The sequence below is a fragment of the Lynx rufus genome, unplaced genomic scaffold, assembly GCF_022079265.1.
Source record: "Lynx rufus isolate CCGP_SWC_20201006 ecotype Redwood Valley unplaced genomic scaffold, mLynRuf1.p SCAF_13, whole genome shotgun sequence".
Classification (NCBI taxonomy): Eukaryota; Metazoa; Chordata; class Mammalia; order Carnivora; family Felidae; genus Lynx; species Lynx rufus.
This window is the reverse complement of record NW_025814827.1, coordinates 9,333,065-9,352,646: the sequence shown is the minus strand read 5'-3', so window position 1 is coordinate 9,352,646 and position 19,582 is coordinate 9,333,065. Positions and strand designations below refer to the sequence as shown.

The 19,582-nt window shown below is 40.5% G+C and overlaps 1 protein-coding gene across 8 annotated transcripts in view; it reads left to right on the top strand.

Annotated features, from left to right (window-relative positions):
- IQCH (IQ motif containing H) overlaps nucleotides 1–19,582 on the top strand; it is a 212,212-nt gene that overhangs the window by 124,296 nt on the left and 68,334 nt on the right. For 5 of the 8 annotated variants that reach the window (XM_047074899.1, XM_047074897.1, XM_047074903.1 and 2 more), the window contains 2 exons: nucleotides 2,791–2,966; nucleotides 14,698–14,889. In XM_047074899.1, the coding sequence (XP_046930855.1) occupies nucleotides 2,791–2,966; nucleotides 14,698–14,889 (368 nt within the window). Of the gene's footprint in view, nucleotides 1–2,790; nucleotides 2,967–9,709; nucleotides 9,983–14,697; nucleotides 14,890–19,582 lie in introns of all 8 variants that reach the window. The other 3 variants (XM_047074896.1, XM_047074895.1, XM_047074900.1) reach the window with 2 other exon arrangements.

Here is a 19,582-nt window from a genome sequence, read left to right as displayed (position 1 = left end):
ATAACTCAATAATTCAGTCTATGCCTACCTGTGATGGAAAATTTTGCTAATATGAACATTTCTGAGATACTATGAACCAAATGCCTTTTTTTGGTACACTCTCGTCGTGATATAGCGATTCGATCCTAAACCCTCTTCAAGAGGAGTAATGGAAGTTTAGAAACAGTTGTTAGAGGGTAGAAAAAGTACTTGCTTGTGAAATTTAAAGAAAAAATGAGGAAACTAGGAAGATTAGTAATTTTATGTAAGAATAAATGATTATCATTTTTTAAATTATGATTCCATTAATTCCTAGCAAAGTGTGTTGCGTTTTTGCTTCTTCAGGGGAAACAAAGAGATCTGATCAGGTTGGTAAAACCTGTCATTCAGATATTGGTTGTGAAGTCAGGGTATCAGGTGGAGACCCCAATGGCTAGTATTTTCAATTCCTAGAGGAGTTAAGCAAGAGAGTGGCTTTTATTGACTATTGACTAGCAACCAAAGCAATCTTTGTCTTCATATTAATTGCTTTCCAAAATTACCTGTCAATTAATTTTGAGCATTTGCAGATTCACAAACCATACTAATATCATATATTAGCGTTCGTGATATGTATTCTTTTGCCAGAAATACATAGGAAAGGTGAGATTAGCAATACGATTGGTTGTCATTTGTAATCTAGAAATTTCTTCCCAAGAAAAATTTAGTTTTTTCAGCTACGGAATCTTTATTTTCATTGTTTGTTTTTGTCTTTCTTAAAAAATACTTTAAAAAAATACTAGTTTGGTTTTTAAAACCAAATAAAGAACACACCCAAAAGCCACAATGAGGTTAATTTAGATTGGTTTTGTACAGATTTTCACAGTGCAATTGGCTTTTTTTTTTTTTTTTTGCATTTTAGCATTTCTCTAAAGAAAAGACAAAACCACCACCAAAATAACAGATACAATGATTCCTTCAGAAGAAGAGCTGTGCCATACCATTAGTTTAATAAGACACCAGTCCCTTCTTGAAAACACAAGATTGGGATATATGATTTGATCATTCAGCAACTGAATACAAGTTATTTACTATTCCCTCAATTGATTTATTTTGGAGTTTATGTGGCAGTTGGGTTTCAAAATGAAATAGGGACCCCACTTAAATATTTACATTTATGGCGTGCCTGCTCTGGGCTCAGCCCCGGGCCAGGTCAGGGGACACTCCTCCACAGGGAAGATTTCTCCCACAGGCCGTTGTGTAAGATTTTCTACTTCCCAAGTCTCTCCAGTCTTCCAAATCCCTTTGGTCAAGCCACAAGTATGTCTTGAGTGGCTTCTGTGTACTCCACTCGGTACCGAGGCTTGGGGGAATATAGGAAAGAGCATACACCTTGCCTTTAAAGAGTTTGGACAGACAAGATCAATAGATTTGAAACAATAGGATGAAACCACAGAGGATACTACATCATATTAAATCTCGAAGCATGGATTAAAGGAGCACAAGTGTGGAGGGCGGGGTGCAGAATCACTGCTGGCTTGCCCTAGTCAGAGTGGTCCGAACGGCAGATTCGCACATGGCTGTTTGTTGAGTACCTACCATGTGCCGAATATGGCACCAGGTGCTTTATATGTATTCTTTCATTTAATACTCTTCAAAACTCTATGCCCAGGTGATTCTATTCTCCATTTTAGAGATGAAGAAACCAATGCTTAGGAAGGATAAATGGTGTGCCCGGCATTCCTAGGCATCTGAGCTAGAATTTAATCACTCTGTGTTCTATATACTCTGCCAGACTTAACAGAGGAGTCTTAAAATCCCCTCAGAGCCCTACCTGACCAAAGAAACGTTTTACAGCAGTCCCTCCCTTGAACTTCCCTTAGCACCTGGTCTGGGAGTTTCCCTGTGCCCACTGCTCTCCACCCCATGTTTGATGACTGTTTGTGCACATGAAATGGTTGCTCCTCACGGCAGCCTCTCAGTGGCTTATTTCCCTCCATGTCCAGCCAAGTGCTCTGCCCCTACTGATCAGCCAGTTATTTTATGAATGAATGAAGGACTCCATTGGCTGCTGATTTCCTGTCCCTGCTCCTTAAAATCTTAAACCCCTGCAGCCTGGAGTGGGTAATCTCATCTAACTATCCCATTTGGGTGGGATATTTAATTAGGATTTCTTTCTATGTACATAATAAGCACATCTTAAGAAGAAAAACAGTTAAATTAAGACAGTGTTTTCTTTAAACCAAGAATCACTAGATGTCCTATTTAAGTAATATACTCCTCTTTGGGAATGGAGCAGGGAAAAGGTTGGTTTCCTGAAATAATCATTGCCATGGTCATAATCAAACCATTTATTTGGACAGGACGTTCCCTGAATTGGCCCTGCCAAGTCCAGGCAGAATAAGAAATTGCAACTTCATCAGCTTTCTAAAGTTAATAGCTCTGTTTTATAATTTACTAAAGTTAATGGGATAAATTTTTAAAGCGGTATGCAATTCCCATTGATGTTAATGGTAGTTCTGGGGCTAAATCCCTATGTATTATTTGAAAGTGCACTTCCATGGTATCTCACAGCCCTCCTTCTGAAGGAATCGTGTCTATTTTTTTTGGTGGCGGTGTTATTTATCTGTTCTTTAGAGAAATGCTAAAAGGCAAAAAAAAAAAAAAAGCCAGTTAAATTGCGAATATCCGTACAAAGCCAATCTAAATTAACTTCAATGTGGCTTTTGGATATGCTCTTTATTTTAAACTGTGCAACATCAATCCGATGCCGGAGTTCAGAATGTCATTTACCTTTACACCAGTAATTAACATTGTGCCTGTTGTTTCTAGATGCCAATGTGAGCGTCATCTACATCTGCTCCCATCAGATGAATGACGAGTTACTGCTATATTACAATAAAATCCTGAGTCTACAGGCAGCTGTCAAATCGGGGAACCTTGAGGACAGAAGTGACCTGCAGGACAGGTTCAAAATTATCACCCCTGAAGCTATAAACATCTTCCCTGTGAGTTTGTCTTCTAATTACTACGGCTTCAGGGATGCAGTAAAATTAAATTGGAAATTTTATAACTTGCAACGCTCTGGTACACATCAGTGAAATATTATTGCAAGTTTAACAGCTTTACTGATTAGACTACTAGTTGGACTGTAGGAAATAAATATCCCAGTTTAACTTTCAGACTTAGTTGAGCTACCCCTGCCCAGTTTCTCTACAGCTGAAACCTAATTGTAGTTATAGGTGATACCATCAAGTGGGTGAATTTATAACACCTACAGTTCCTTTGTCTTAATTTTGTGTGCAGGACACCAAGGCAGAGACAGGCTGGGCCCACCCAAGGTCACCAAGCTAGTTAGGGACAGAAGCTTGACCAGGGCCCCTGTTCTCTGATTTCCACACTGTTATTCCTTGTTATTCCCTGGGCCCGTCTCCTGGAGGGAATTTGGCCTGATTTACCATATCACAGGGCTCAGAATGAACAAGGTTCAGATTTTGTAACTTGTACTGATTTTTAATGAATGGAATGAATTCTAGATGGAGCTCCATCCCTACCCAAGAGTTTTTGGGAAATTCATGGAGCCACAAGGGCAGTGTTCTAGAATAAGGCAGTCCAAGAGATGGCTTGAAATGAATTTCTCCACGTTTTAACAAGAATTTAAACTATGTTAAACAACCAACGTTTTAAACACCTGATGGACTACACAATTCTGAGGAGGACTTTTTTTTTTGTATAATTAAGGGTCTGAATTTGCAGGTAAAGATATAGCTGTCTCCACTCACAAGTGGGATGCGCCAAAGTCAATGCTCTATTTATCGGCAAAGAAACTGATGGCATGCTTTACTATTTATGTGTTGTTACTACCCATTAACCCTTCAGATGCACCATGATTTGACCCCCTCCCTGCCCAAAAAAAGGCCTGCTATGGCTGAGGAGGGTTGCCATAATATTTCATCAGGATTTACTCTCTTCTACCAAGACGAACATTTAATTTTTTCATAACTGGATACCTCAGTGTTCCCCCAAAAGCTCTTTGCCTAGCTCTGATTCATTGGCACTGCTTGGCTGTGGAAGAGGACAGCAAGGCAGGGGCAGGGTGAAGAGAAAAGACAGGGGACAAATCATTGCCACTTACCTATGCTATTAGGAACCCAATATCCTCCATCAGTGCAAGGATTGTTTGGTGCTTGCTAGCTAACCCCTGGCCTCAATGGCAGGGTCACTGTGGACATTAGAAAGCAGGGAAGACAAAACCATCGTTAGTGTGTAGTTCATTTCCTGATTTTATCCAGCCAGAAACTGGAGCTAATGCCTGGTAGCTGCTGATAAGGAGTTTCTGTACATCTGAAATGTCCATGTACATTGAAGGGGCATGGACTAGGAAAGGAGCACTAGTTTGGGAGAAGGAAAGTGAGTGCACAACTAATATTTATCAAATGCTTAGCACACATTTTCTCATTTGGTCCTCAGAACAATGCAACATGACAGAAATGACCAATCTCTTTCTATGGCTGAGGAAACCAAGTCTCCTGTTCTGGTCCAAAGTTACTGGTGGGCTCAAAGTGTGAGCCAAAATGTGTCTGAGCCCAGAACAGTATCAGGAACTGGAATGATTGCTTTGCTCCTGGATGACCCTGTGGCTTGGGCAGCTCCCTTTACCTTTCTGGTCCTCTGAGCTTCGTAAATACAATCAGGTGATGGCTAGGGCATTTCAAAGCCCTTCCCAGCTCTGCAATCCTGTTGTTACCTGAGACATATGCACTGCAGACCACTCTTCAGCTTCTAAGCAAGAGATAGGCAGTTGGCACTAACCGATGCGCTGAGTCACATTCGTAGTGTGGGTTTGCATCTTTGTGGGTTTGCATCTAGAAAGAAGTAGGGAATATTTTAAGTACTTAATACTTCTCATAGTTTACATTTAAATTATTTGAGTAATTAATCACTGGTAGGCAATCAACTTTTTAAAATACAAAAAATTAAGCTCTCACTTTCAAATCAGTTCTTGCTCATGTTTAGTTATGGCTTTATTTCCTTTTAATGGGTTTGAGAGATTGGATCAGTGCTGATTTTCATCCAAATGGATGGCTTTGAGGAGATTTTTTAAAAGCGTGCCAAAAATCTGTTTGTACATCTCTCCAAGTTACTATACGATGCTTTAAGCTGTAATGGCAAAAAAAAGTGCTGTTGTAAAGTCATCATGTCTATTTTTGAACATTTTAATATTTATGAAGACATCCCAAACAACTACTTTTTGTCTCAGGTCAAAAAAAAAAAAATTAGTGGTGATCAGTTAAATGTGGCTATAACACTATGGAATTAGGAACATCTTATTTAAAAAAAAAATTTTAATGTTTGTTTATTTTTGAGACAGAGAGAGACAGAGCATGAACAGGGGAGGGGCAGAGAGAGAGGGAGACACAGAATCTGAAACAGGCTCCAGGCTCTGAGCTGTCAGCACAGAGCCCGACGCGGGGCTCGAACCCATGAACTGTGAGATCATGACTCGAGCCGAAGTCGGATGCTTAACCAACCAAGCCACCCAGGCACCCCTGGAATTAGGAACATTTTAGATCTTTGTCATCTGTGTTCACCTCCTGCCTGGATCTGATGATACTGATTTATTCTGAATGGTCGTCCAAGACCCGCGGTCAGTAATGTGTCCTGTGCCATCACTTGCTCACATTTCAATCTTTATTAAACACATATCAAACACAATACTATGGTACCATCTTGCCTGAAGAATAAGGCAGGCCCACAGATGACTGACTATAACAGAGTCAGGCCGAGTACTTGCCAAGAGAGATCAGCAAACCTAGAGGAGACAGAGATCCAGCTTGGCTGGAAGTGACCCGGTGCTCTAACGTTAGATTCTATGGCTCCATCTCCACCCCTCATCACACCTCATAAGTTCACCAGACCTTCACTACTCAGTCTATAGAATGGGAGAAGCTATGGCAGCTGGTAGCACAAAATTGTGCTAATACCCAGGTTTCAATCTTGCCTCTGCCCTTTACTAGCCGTGTGGCTTTGGGCAGATTACCCGAGCTTCGGTTTCCTCATCTCCAAAAGAGGGGCTGTTAATTGGTACAGTGTTCTATGGATCAAACAAGAGAATACTCTCAAAAGGCTTTGATCATGTGACCTTTACATTGTGAGCATTGCCACCTTGAAACACTCTTCTAGGTGCCCTATAAAGCCCACCATGTACGTTACGATTCGTGTCCCTGGTTCCCCCAGATGTTTAATTTTTTTACATTTCCTCATCTGAATCATTTGTAGGGAAAGGAGAGGGGTGAGATAAACAAGGAGGAAAGAGGGTGATCAACCAGATGGGAAACACAAACTCAAGAGGTGGTACCAGCCATTGCCCAGTGGAACACTAGGTTTCCTAGAATTGCATTCTTTGAAATAGGTGCTGACAATAGATTTAGGGGCACCTGGGTGGCTCAGTCGTTTAAGAGTCAGACTCTTGATTTCAGCTCAAGTCACAATCTAGCAGTTTGTGAGTTGGAGCCCTGAGTAGGGCTCTGTTCTGACAGCTCAGAGCCTACTTGGGATTCTCTCTGACCCCCACCCCCCACCTTCCCTTCCCCCACTCACTTACACACATGCACACTCTCTCTCTCTCAAAATAAATAAACTTAAAAAAAAAAGAGGGGCGCCTGGGTGGCGCAGTCGGTTAAGCGTCCGACTTCAGCCAGGTCACGATCTCACGGTCCGTGAGTTCGAGCCCCGCGTCAGGCTCTGGGCAGATGGCTCAGAGCCTGGAGCCTGTTTCCGATTCTGTGTCTCCCTCTCTCTCTGCCCCTCCCCAATTCATGCTCTGTCTCTCTCTGTCCCAAAAATAAATAAAAACGTTGAAAAAAAAATTTAAAAAAAAATAAAAAAAAATAAAAAAAAAAGAAAATGGATTTAAATTATGGCAGAAAAAGCATATTGCACAGATCTAAGAGAATAGAACACTTGCTCTGGAAGAAGGGCCTAATAGTATAAATCATATAAGCCCTCTTCTCAGAGGAGCTCTGTTTTTTTGTTTTTTTTTTTTCTAATTGGGGTCAAAATATACATAACAGAAATTTTACCATTTTTAATGGTAAAATCTTTATTTATTTTTGAGAGTGAGAGCACAAGTTGGGGAGGGGCAGAAAGAGAGAGGGGAACAGAGGATCTGAAGTGGGCTCCGTGCTCATAGCAGAGAGTCCAATGCAGGGCTTGAACTTGCAAACCATGAGATCATGACCTGAACCAAAGTTGGACACTTAACCGACTGAGCCACCCAGGCGCCCCTAAAATTTACCATTTTAATCATGTTAGGTGTGCAGTTCAGTGGCTTCAAGTACATTCCCATTGTTGTGCAACAACTGCATTATCCATTTGCAAAACTTTATCAACTTCTCAAGCAGAAATTCTGTACCCACTAAATAGTAAGCCCAGAAGAGCTCCGGTTTTAAAGGGAAAGTTAGGGGCACCTGGGTGGCTCTGTCGGTTAAACATCTGACTCTTGATTTAGGCTCAGGTCATGATCTCACAGTCATGGGATCGAGCTGCACATGGGACTCTGCACTGAACATGGAGTCAGCTTAGGATTCTCTCTTCCTCTCTCTCTTCCTCTCCCTCTCTCTCTCTCTCTCTCTTTCTCTCTCAAAATAAAAAAATAGGTGCACCTGGGTGGCTCAGTTGGTTGGGCGTCTGACTTCAGCTCAGGTTATGATCTCGTGGTTGGTAGGCTCAGGCCCCACATCGGGCTCTGTGCACAGGGTGCAGAACCTGCAGCCTGCTTCAGATTCTGTCTCCCTCTCTTTCTGCCCTCCCCTGTTCACTCTATCTCTGTCTCTCTCTTTCTCAAAAATAAATAAACATTAAAAAAATTTTTTTAAATAAACATTAAGAAAAATAATAAAGGAAAAGTTATTTGAGAGCTGGAAAGACTCTAGAGACTTCTAGTCAATGCATTATTTGAATACGGGGACTGAGGTTCAGAAAGGTTGAGTTTTCTAAATCACCTTGCAAGTTATAAATTCAGGCAGGACTGAAACCCAGGGGCTCTCCCCACTCTCTCTCCCATAGTTATCAGTTACACTTTCTAAATAGTTTGCGAACCAGTGCCACTAACATTCCCAGAGACATTTGCATTTGCTTAGCATTTCTCCACGTGTTGAGTAGATAATGTGGATGACAACGAGAAGTAGGTGCGAGTCTACAAAATCCCTTAACTCCCTTAAGACACTGGCACCTTGTATTATATAATTTGCATGGCATTTTAATAACTTTATTTTAATTACTACCATTTATTTAATAATAACAATTACTACCATTTACTGAATATCAACTCAATGCCAGGTATTATAACAAGTGCTTTACATTCATGATCTCATTTTAACCTTAGAAAAAGCCAGCAAATGGGTATTTTTATTTCCACTAAACAGATGGAGAAACTTAGGCAGTGGGAGTATTAGTCACGTGCCTGAGTTCAGGTAGCTTGCAAGTGATTGAGCTAGATTCACAGCCAGAACTCCTAAGCCCCCAGCACTTTCTCACGTGCCATGATGCCCTCCTCTGTAGAGGAAGTGAACACAATCTGGGATTCTCATATTCCATCCTTAGCTAATGTCTTTCCCGTGCCCATCCTCACCTGATAAAATCCTACTCATCCCTGAAAATTCACCTCAATCCTAACCTCTTACATAATAATAATATTAGCTAACATTCACTAAGTGTTTATGATGTCCAAGGCACTATTATAAGTGCTTTACATGCATTATCTCATTGAATCTTCACAGCATCCCTAGGAGATGGGTACTATTATTATACTCATTTTACAGATGAGGAAACTGAGGTCCAAGGAGAATGAGTAATCTGCCTTCTCAGCTGTCCCCATCAGCACATGGCCTCTGCTCCCTCCTCCATGCCTCACAGCCCTCTGTAACCCTTTATGGTCCTCCTCTGCCTCGTATTAGCTATCCATTGGCTGTGCTCATTTCTGTCCCCAATCCTTGAATGCTTTGGTACGTGCTGACCGTCGACCCCTTTTAGACATGCCAAAATTATTTACTTAATTAAATGAGCAGTCACAGGTATTGCTGAGCTGGGTCTAAATAGTCAAAATTAAAATAAAAAGAGTTTTCCATTGGAAGATAAAATTTAAGTCTTGCTGAAATTTTCACATATCTTCCGTCCATGAATCCTCTCCAGAGTGTTGGCTGAGAAACACGATAAACATTATAAAAGTACCTATTTCCTAAAACGGACTTGGTGGCGGAACTTTGGAAAGAGACTATCAAGTGCCCTTTTCCTTCCGAGTCCTTTAAAGGGTTGCCAGATTAGAAGTCCTGCATAGTGAAGCATACATACTGTAAAGCTTTTCTCTTCACTTTTTGTATTGATTTTCCAGACGCTTTAGTGTTAAACCATGCCAGAAGTGTTGCAGAGATGAATCACTATTATCCAAAGGCCGCCAGCCTCTTTTCCTTCTGACAGAAGGATAATTCCACGTGGATCAAATAAATACAGATGTGTAGTAATTAGTTCTATTCCCAGTGAGCCTATTTCCAACACACTAAAGATGTGAGCGATTATGGAGCCTCACCCCAACAGCTTTTATCAATTTAAACTGCTAAACAACAGGATAGGTCATAACCCAGCCTGCTATTAATAATGCATTTATTGTGTGCAACATTATAAATGAAGCATATGGACTAGAAAAAGAACACCTTTCAACAAGAATGATATGGTCTCCCCTTCCCCTCCCCAGAAGCATCATATGTGCCTGGCCACTTACCTGATGTACAGTCCCAAGGCGATCAAAAGAATAAAAAATCTCATCCAAGGAAAAGAGGCCTACATTGTCGGCGGGTTCCTCCACAGAGATGATTTGGCCGTGGCGGATATGTTAGGCATCCCCATCCTGGGTCCAGAGCCTGAACTGGCTCATCTCTACAGCAGCAAGTCTGGAAGTAAACTGGTCTTTGACAGCGTCAATGTGCCAGTCCCTCCTGCAGTGTATGGCATCTATCGTCACCAGCAGGTATGTGGGTGGACGAGTGAGGCTCTGTTCAAATATTCCATACCTTCCTGACCTTGTGGGAGCTTCAGGTCTTCTGGAGCCAGCCCTAGACAATGAAGAATATGTGGAATGCTTAAGTTATTTGATGGGATCTGCTTTAGGCCTTCCTGTTTCAAAATATCTTCCTATTGGCCTTGCAGAAATTGCTGGGATTGTCAAGATATTTACTCATTTGGATGAAGCCATCAAAGGCCCTGTTGATGTACGAATCTGCTACCAGTATTTACCGCCCTAACATGGATTAGTTAGCTCATCATCACGTTAGCTAGCCAGTCATTGAGCAGGACCCTTAAGAATGTGAGGGTCAGTTTTGGTGAAAAAGGGCAGGTTTGGAAAACCCCAGCGAGTGAGCCCTTCTACTGAGTCAGGCTGTAGAGGGCCTACAACAGAGGGCTACAGACATCCTTGGCTCTGTAAAACAATCCTGTAGCTCCACAGGAAGGGGCCATCAAGGGAGTAGGAGAAAAATCCCAGAAAAAGGACAGGAAATGGGTCTGAGAAAAAACTATCCGCTCCTGCGTTTTTGCTTTGGGCCAGATCTCTGGCTAGGCACTCCTCCAGCAGACCTCCTAATTATTTGGAGAACTCTAATATTAGTCACCAGAAATGATCTTTAAGTTAGCTCTGGCAGGTGTTCTCTCCCATTTAACTGATTTTTTTTTCACAATAAGGAAAATAAAAAGACAAATGGCTGTTAACATTTCCCAACCTCTGTTTCAGTACGTCTTTTGAATTACTCCCAGCTGGTCACAACTATCCCAGGCACCCACTTCTTGGGAAACTAAATAACTATGCACAATGAAGCAGTTTGTGAGGAACAGTATTTAGGGATCCTCCTTCCCTCAGTCACTTGACCATCACGTTCTGTACGTCATCACTGCTGAGCCCCAAAGTCAAGCCTTTCAACAAATCATACTTCTCAGAGATTAGTTTGAAGGTATTGTTAGCTTATTAAATTGCCCTAAAAGGTTTCAGTCTTGCTAGAGTGTTCTTGGGCAATACATGGGCTCAGGAAGGAAGTTGCTCTTAAACACAGCCAAATCTGGAAAAAGTACAGGCAGTTTTATTTTTATTTATTTATTTTTTTAATAATTTATTGAAGGAAATAATCTTTTTTTTTTTTCTTTCAAACGTTTTTATTTTTGGGACGGAGAGAGACAGCATGAATGGGGGAGGGGCAGAGAGAGAGGGAGACACAGAATCGGAAACAGGCTCCAGGCTCTGAGCCATCAGCCCAGAGCCCGACGCGGGGCTCGAACTCACGGACCGCGAGATCGTGACCTGGCTGAAGTCGGACGCTTAACCGACTGAGCCACCCAGGCGCCCCACAGGCAGTTTTAATAAGAGTGAGAGAGTGACTCCCCTGAATTGATGCGTCCCTTTCACTGTCATTAGTCTCCACTGGAATTTGAAGGTAACAAAGTGGATTGCTTGACTCTGCTTCCCAGTAGAATACTCTGCTCAGAGACTGGATACAAGTGAAATGCACCTTAAGACTATATAATTTTACACGTGTACATTACATTAAACAGTCTTCAAAGCTTTAAAATGTATGTGCAGTACTTGTATTAAGTCTTGCGTTCATCTCCACTGACGAGAACTCAGGCAATCTTGGCTAGGAAATATTTTAGAACTTTATATGTTAATTGTGGAATGCAGTAAAACTTCCCTCTCATGCTGTTATTCAGAAGCAGGATTAAACACCTTGTCGTAGACAAACTGGATTTCAGGGATGCGTCACGTAACCTATGGCATGTGCAAATTGTTTCACAATAAACCAAGTTATCACTGACTTCGACTCCACTTGTTTGAAAACGTATGTCTGAGGTCATCAGGAATTAAAGTGCTCCACTGAGATTTTTCCAGATAGTAGCTGCCCTACCTAATCTATCTGTGTCAGCGATTTGAATTTGCAGATGGTGATGAATCAGTAACACTGACTTTTTACCGATGTACACCATAAACTTAAAGCCAGTGAAAGAAAGCTGTGATTATTTTAATTTAGGTGAATAAATATTCCCGACTATCAGCTGGATTTTAGCAATACACATTTTTCCACTTCTGCTCTATACCAGTATAAAATGAATGGCAATTAAGAAATATATTACCTCTTTTGAAGAGATAGGCTCAAATAGAAAATTGATAAATGTTTGGAAATAGCATAAAGTCATCTGGTTTATGATGAAGTAATTTATCTGTTTATTTTTTAAATCTAGCACGAGCGCAGTGAGCATTTCCTGTTTTGATCCATAAAGTAACCATGCAAGTTCTCTTTCTGACACGTGCTCCATATAAAATATTGACAGCTTTGGTTAAATAATCAAAAATGGCAATGCTATTTTAAAGCACTGTTCAATTTTCACTTAAAGATAGCACATAATTCTTTCAAGTGGTGCAGTCTTTACAATACTATTGATCCTTTTCATTACTGTAGGGGATCCATCAACAGACACCCATTTATAGGATTCTCAGAAGCAACAAATAATAGGATTTGGAAGAAACAGATAATAATTCTGTTAGTAGTTGAAACCTCCAAATATACAATATATCCAAGCATACAATGGAAAAGTCTATACAGGCTAGCACACTAAAAAACCGTGAACACCTTTCCTTACTAGCAAAAGAATTTCATCAGATATTAACAACCAAAGACCATTTATACTTTTGTCAAGTGTGATCATGATGCAGCAAAGTATGATTAAATATAGAATCTATCTTCTCAACACAACATTAGAGAAAGAAAGGATGTCACTCTGGAAGGCACATTACAAAACCTTCTAGGCTATGCTCATAGCCATATGGTATGCAGACAAGAGTACTTGTCATTTAAACACCAAATTATCTACAGACACTACTTGATAATTAGGGAGCTAAGACAATTCCATTTCCACCCTAATTGAATACCCCATGGTTGCATGGGGCTTCCGGGGATCCCAAGTATGCCCATTTTGAGATCACTTCCATACTGCTGTGTAGTATAACATCCCCAGGAAGACTTGCTGAAAAGACACAACACAGAGAACAGATTGTGTCTTTAATCAAAATAATTTTAACCTTCTTGCTCCAGACTTTAGCAGAATATGATCTTGAGCCCTTTCACACCCTTTGGTTAAAAAAACCAAAATTCAAAAATCCACTTGGTAATCCAAAGAGAAGACAATAAGAGTGTCACAGAGACCTCTCTATGGACAGAAGACCATAGTCAAGAGAGCTCAAGAGAAAGAATGCTTAGAACTGTTTTTGTTTCTTTCTGAGAAATACAGACCAGAACATCTGATGGGAAGACCAGACAAAAAGTCATTTTGTGATCTAATGGGTTATTTTTCTCCAAAGCTCTACTTCTACAGTATTACTTATAATCAGGCAATCTGGGCTATAGACTTTTGTCTGATTCAAATTTATTCCAAATGGCTTATTGACTGCAAGGAAAATTGCTTCTCTTGCTCCTCTTCTGACTTCTTTCTCCGCCTCACCCCCCTCCTCCACCTCTCTGCAGGCTGAAGAAGGCAGCATGGCGGAGAGGGAATGAGCTTAGGTGCTGGGGTCAGAGCATCCCAGGTGGAGTCCCTACTCTGCCACTTAACACCATGTGATCATGGGCAAGTTATTTATTTTTTATTTTATTTTATTTTTTTAATTTTTTTTTCAACGTTTATTTATTTTTTGGGGACAGAGAGAGACAGAGCATGAACGGGGGACGGGCAGAGAGAGAGGGAGACACAGAATCGGAAACAGGCTCCAGGCTCTGAGCCATCAGCCCAGAGCCTGACGCGGGGCTCGAACTCACAGACCGCGAGATCGTGACCTGGCTGAAGTCGGACGCTTAACCGACTGTGCCACCCAGGTGCCCCCATGGGCAAGTTATTTAAATTAACTGAATCTCAGTTATTCATATATAAAATGGAACTAATAATGGTGCCTGCTTCATTTTTGAGTATTACGTGAGAAAAATCATGTAAAGAACCTAGCCAAAGGCCTGGCTCCTACAAAGAGTTCAGTAATGCTAAATATTACTGTCATTGTGATATTAAAGCTTGAACTCCTATCCCTTCCCTTTCCATGGGACTGAGCCCTGTTCTCAAGAGAATACTGTCTCGAATAGAATGTAGTTGTTTTATGAATGTATTATCTCCTTGACCTGTCTTGTTCACATAATACATATGACATACTTGGCCAGTTGACTATCCAAACAAATGTATTTCGTGTATGTTAATGAGGGAAAAATTAAATGTTTATAGGTTACAACATTTAAAAACTCAGCAAAGCTCCAAACAGTTAAAGTTTTCAAGACTATAACTCTTTATGGTCTTGAAACTATAAAAAAAATCATTTGAAGAATCAGTAAGTAAACACATCATGCTCTAAAAAAGAAACAAAACAATACCAAGATTCAATTACAGATATTCAGAGATTCTTTCTTTTGCCTTCAAAAGACAGCAAAATGATAATTCCAGAATTTCTCGTAACTAAGACTATACTTTTAAACATGCCTTTCGTCCCTCCTGGCTAGTGGTTTCTTCACCTCATAGATACATCACTTAAAACTTCTAATCTGTCTTAATAATTAGAAGATAACCAAACGAACAGGTCATTTGAAGATACAACTAAGTTAATGCAATACGAAGGCATCTAGGAAGCTAGCGATATTAAATGTTGCTGTGTCTTGGGCCCCACAGATGATAGAACAGCTGAGTCAGCTGGTCATAGATCACCTGGAAATCCAACGCTGGCTCTTTAAAATGGACTATGAGTTTGGAGGAAATGGGACTGCGTTTTGTGACATTCCTTCCCACCTAAAGCACTACAAGTGGTTCCTAAAGGAGAGCAGCAGATATGGCCACGAAGACTGGAGCAAGAAATGGGCACAAGTGAGTGTTCAATGGTGACATAAACCCACAGTGTCTGTGAACCGTTAGGAGATGAAGCAAAGGCTCAGCTGGGAGATGAAAGCACTTTCTTCTAGACTCAGCTGGGTCACCAATCAGCAGTAAGACCTCAGGCGAGTCCTTCTGACTTTCTTGGGCCTTCGTCCTTATGCACACAGTGACTAGGATGGATCAAGTTATTTTAATATTTTTTCTGACTTTTAAAAAAATCTTTAAAAATTTAAGTAGAGTTAACACACAATGTCACATTAGCTTCAGTTGTGCAACACGGTGACTCAACAACTCTATATGTCACGTGGTGCTCACCACAGGTGGAGCTGCCATCTGTCACCACACAATGCTATGACAATACCATTGGCCGTATTCCCTATGCTGTCACTTTCATCCCAGTGACTTATTCATTCCATATAACTGGAAGCCTATATGATTAGGTTATTTTAAACATGTCTTCTTTGGGCCCTAAGAGTCTTCAGTCATGTCTTCAAGTTGATTATGATAATCAGGGAGTAATTTTTTTTTTACTGTATTCTAATAACATGACAAATCCCATCATTTGGTCTAAGTGGGTCTTGATCATATGCTTCTAATAACTGTTGTTGTTAAGCTGGCTGTATTTTATTATGAGAGAGAAATTCTATTAGTGAGGGGTTGTCACCTGGAAGCTAACATAGAAAAGCATTCTGTCAGCAGTTATATGGTTTAGAAGCCAATTCAAGGAAATTTATGTAACTGCTGGTCCCTATGAGATGTCGAGAAAATACTACATCCCAGCCAGAAAACCTCCCAGCCAAAACTAAATACTAGGTAAGAAGCCTTAGCATATGAGTGGACGTGTAGAGATTTTTCCATGTATACTGGTGGAAGGATGAATTGTACAACTTCTTAGTCTGTTCCAAATTTACTTAATAATTAAAGTCATTTTAATGGCTCAATATACAAATTCAACCCACTATTCTTTTTTTTTTTAATGTTTATTTATTTTTGAGAGAGACAGAGCACAAGTGGGGGAGAGGGTAGGAATCCAAAGCAGGGCTCCAGGCTCCGAGCTGTCAGCACAGAGGCCAATGTGGGCCTCAGACTCACTAACCAAGAGATCATGACCTGCGCCGAAGTTCGACACTCAACTGAGTGAGCCACCCAGGCACCCCTTCAATCCACCATTCTAAAAGCTGCCTCACCTTGCATCCAGGGGCCTAGTCTTGCCTGGTTTCTCTCTCTATATATATATTTTTTAAGATTTATTTATTTTTGAGAGAGAGTGCAAGTGGGAAAGGGGCAGAGAGGCGGGGAGGGGACTGAAAATCCGAAGCGGGCTCTGTGCTGACAGCAGCAAGCCTGATGCAGGGCCCAAACTCATAACCCTTGAGATCATGACCTGAACCAAAGTCGGGTGCTCATCTGACTGAGCCACCCAGGTGCCCTTTGCCTGGCTTCTCTTAATTTCAAATCTCTGTTTTCACTGACCTACTGACAAAAGCATAATGAATGAGGAAAATTCGGGTACAAATTCCCTTAACCGATTCCTTCCCTGCTGAAGTACATAGCAGTGGGCTGGGCAGTGAGTTGCATCTGCTTTGAGCATCCCACTCCAGCAGTTTATGAATCAAGACACACAAGTGACGAAAAGGGAGGGGCACACAAGAGAGAACCACATTATTCTTGCAGAAGTGAAATGACGAATAAATCCAGAGAACAGTCAGAAGAGAGAGTTCCCTTTGACAAATGTTCCTGTTCTCCCCATGATCTATTCTGGGCTTTTCTTCTCCCTCCATCAGTGAATGGACTAAATGCAGTACCTGTCAGGGCCAGCTTTTTACATATTATTTAAAGGATACTAAAGTGAATTACTCTTCTAGAAAAAAAAAATAAAACAAGGAAAATGTATTTAATTTTGAGGCCCAGAGAGATTTCTCTTGTGTTCTCTTTAAACTGGATTTTATTTCATATTGTATAGAATATTCTTTTTAAAGGCAAAGCTGCTGAGATTAAACCATGAAAATATGACTTTTTTATTAAAAAAATCAAAAATGTTAGTGTGCAAAGTATTTGCTGGTCTCGATATTTCAAACTAATAATTTTTAAAGAATTCCCTGATACTCGACTATGATAAATTTAAAATGTTTGACTTTAATTTTGAAAAAATAGTTAGAATAATGACATGTGGCCAAATTGCACTTAAAAGTCCGACTACACATTATTTAATTCCAATGATTTTAAACTACACCATTTAAAATTGTCACCAAATACATTCAGCGTTAGTGTTAATATTATTAAATGTGAAACTCTTGAATAATTAATTATCTAAATCATTTTTTTAACTTAACAAGGAAAAAATAAGTATTCAGCAGAAATCTTTTTGTATGGTGAGGAACTGTGCTTAGCCAGGATGTAGTTAGAAGCCAAAACTAAAAATAAAAAATAAAGCAGTTTGGGAAAACGTGTGTGTGTGTGTGTGTGTGTGTGTGTGTGTTGTGTGTGTGTGTGTGTGTGTGTGTGTGTACGTTGTGTGTGTGTGTGTGTGTGTGTGTGTAGAAGACTATGGACCTCCTTTTGCCTTCAAAGTGAAATTGTATTCAGAGTGGAAGTGAATTGCAATCTTCACTGAGGGCGCTATTGAGAATTTAGGATTAGAATTATCCTTTGTTCCAGAAGACCATGGTAATGGTGCACACTTAGACATCAAAGCATTACTTTATGAGCACAGACATGTTTTAATGTCCTATTACAGTTTGTAGACCTGTTTCTTTTGATAATGAAGATGTTGTGTCATCAAGCCTAGCCTGGCACATACAAAACATATGCTGGCAGGTTATTAAAAATTTCAGCTTCTTGATGAAAGACTATCCTGCAGGCTAAGAGTCCAGAGAAAGACTCCATTCTGGGAGAATTATTAGAAATGAGAATATGACTGTAAGCACTAAATTATGTTAATACTTACAAATACCATCATTTGCATAGCAGCTTATGACACGATACTGTGATTTTTCTCATTGGTATGTTGTAGGCAACAGATTAAAAACAGTGCTGTTTATGGGAGTTTGAACTGATCTGAGATTCTCTTGCATCTTATACAGATATTGGTTTTAGATGTAGGCATGATTCAGTGTGGACTCAAGGAGCTAATACAAAATTCGTCTTTTTTTTTCTACTTATCTAATTTAGAACCAGAGTTATTTGGTTGCAGTTGAGGCTTGAAACAAAGACGTGGAGTCAACAAATGCTGGAAAAAACTGTAGTCACATTACCAAAAAATAAGTGTAGACACGTAGGTGATTTGAGGGAAAGCATAACGTTACATGGTGGCCACGGTGGAAACAGAACACAAGTCTCATTTTTTTTCATGGTGGTTTGGTATCAACATCGCTTTCTTCATCCTATCGGTTAACAAAACCTCCTTCCCCCAACAGGTCCCGGTAAACTCACCCACTCAATGTTTGTCAAGGTTTAATGAATCCACATACTTGCACACACTCCAAACACCCCACTCCCCAGTTGGGGGCATCTCTTTTCATTTAGTGGGAATAAAGGCGTACACAAAGAAAGGCACACTTGTAGGGGAAAAAAACCTTCCTGGCCACTCTCACCTAAGACAGGGTAGGGAGACCCAGGTAGACATCTGCTGTGGTACTGGTCCTTCTCGTAGCTTTGTCTTTCTTTCCTTTTTCAAGGGTAAATCTTCCCTCCCTCATTCCTGGGCTTGGTGGCAAGTGATACTACTGGGGAGGCTGCTTTGCAAGAAAAGATCTTTATAGGACAGTTTCTCTGTGGAAAGAAATAAGCCAGTTTACTTTTGGATTTCTCTGTGCAGCCCTTCTTTGGACCTCTGTTTCCCTGGAAGGACAGTACAGGGTGCTGAGGACTTTTACCACTTATAAGAGGAAGGGGGGAAAGGAAATTGAACTGGTTTTTGAGTGCTACTACATAATATTGCCCGTTTAGCCCTATGCCAGAGCAGTTTTATGTTCACTTGTACTTTTGTGGACTTTGTTAGATATCTGAAATTAATTTGGGGATCACCAATGAAAACAATCTATATTTTAAAGTATTAAAACTATGAATTCAAGGCATCCACATCTAGAAAAAGTAGAATAAACCACAGTATTTATTTTGCGTCTTTGTAGAACTAAGCAAACAAAATTACAGAGGAGAACCATCACCTACCTAGTCAGTGCCTTCGAACTCTGTGTCTCGGGGCGCCTGGGTGGCTCAGTTGGTTAAGTGTTCGACTTGGGCTCAGGTTACGACCTCCCGGTTCGTGGGTTTGAGCCCCATGTCTGGCTCTGTGCTGACAGCTCAGAGCCTGGAGCTTGCTTCGGATTCTGTGTCTCCCTCTCTCTCTACCTCTCCCCCACTTGTGCTCTGTCTCTGTCTCTCAAAAATAAATTTAAAACACGTTAAAAAAAAAAAAGAACTCTGTGTCTCTATGGTGAAGACATCCATCCACTAAGACCCTGTTGTGGCTGGGTCTTAGGAGCCACTGTAGGATGGCTGAGCTTAGTGCTTATGTGGAATTTAGTAGGTATACGAGGTGATCCCAAAGAACCATTACCCTGCAACCACACAATTTTTTTAGAAAAGCTAAAAGATTAAGGAAATATTTAACCAAATAAGTACATAATCACTTTTCCCAGTTGTTTTCATTTTTGCGTATTAATTTTCAAGTGTGCTACATTTA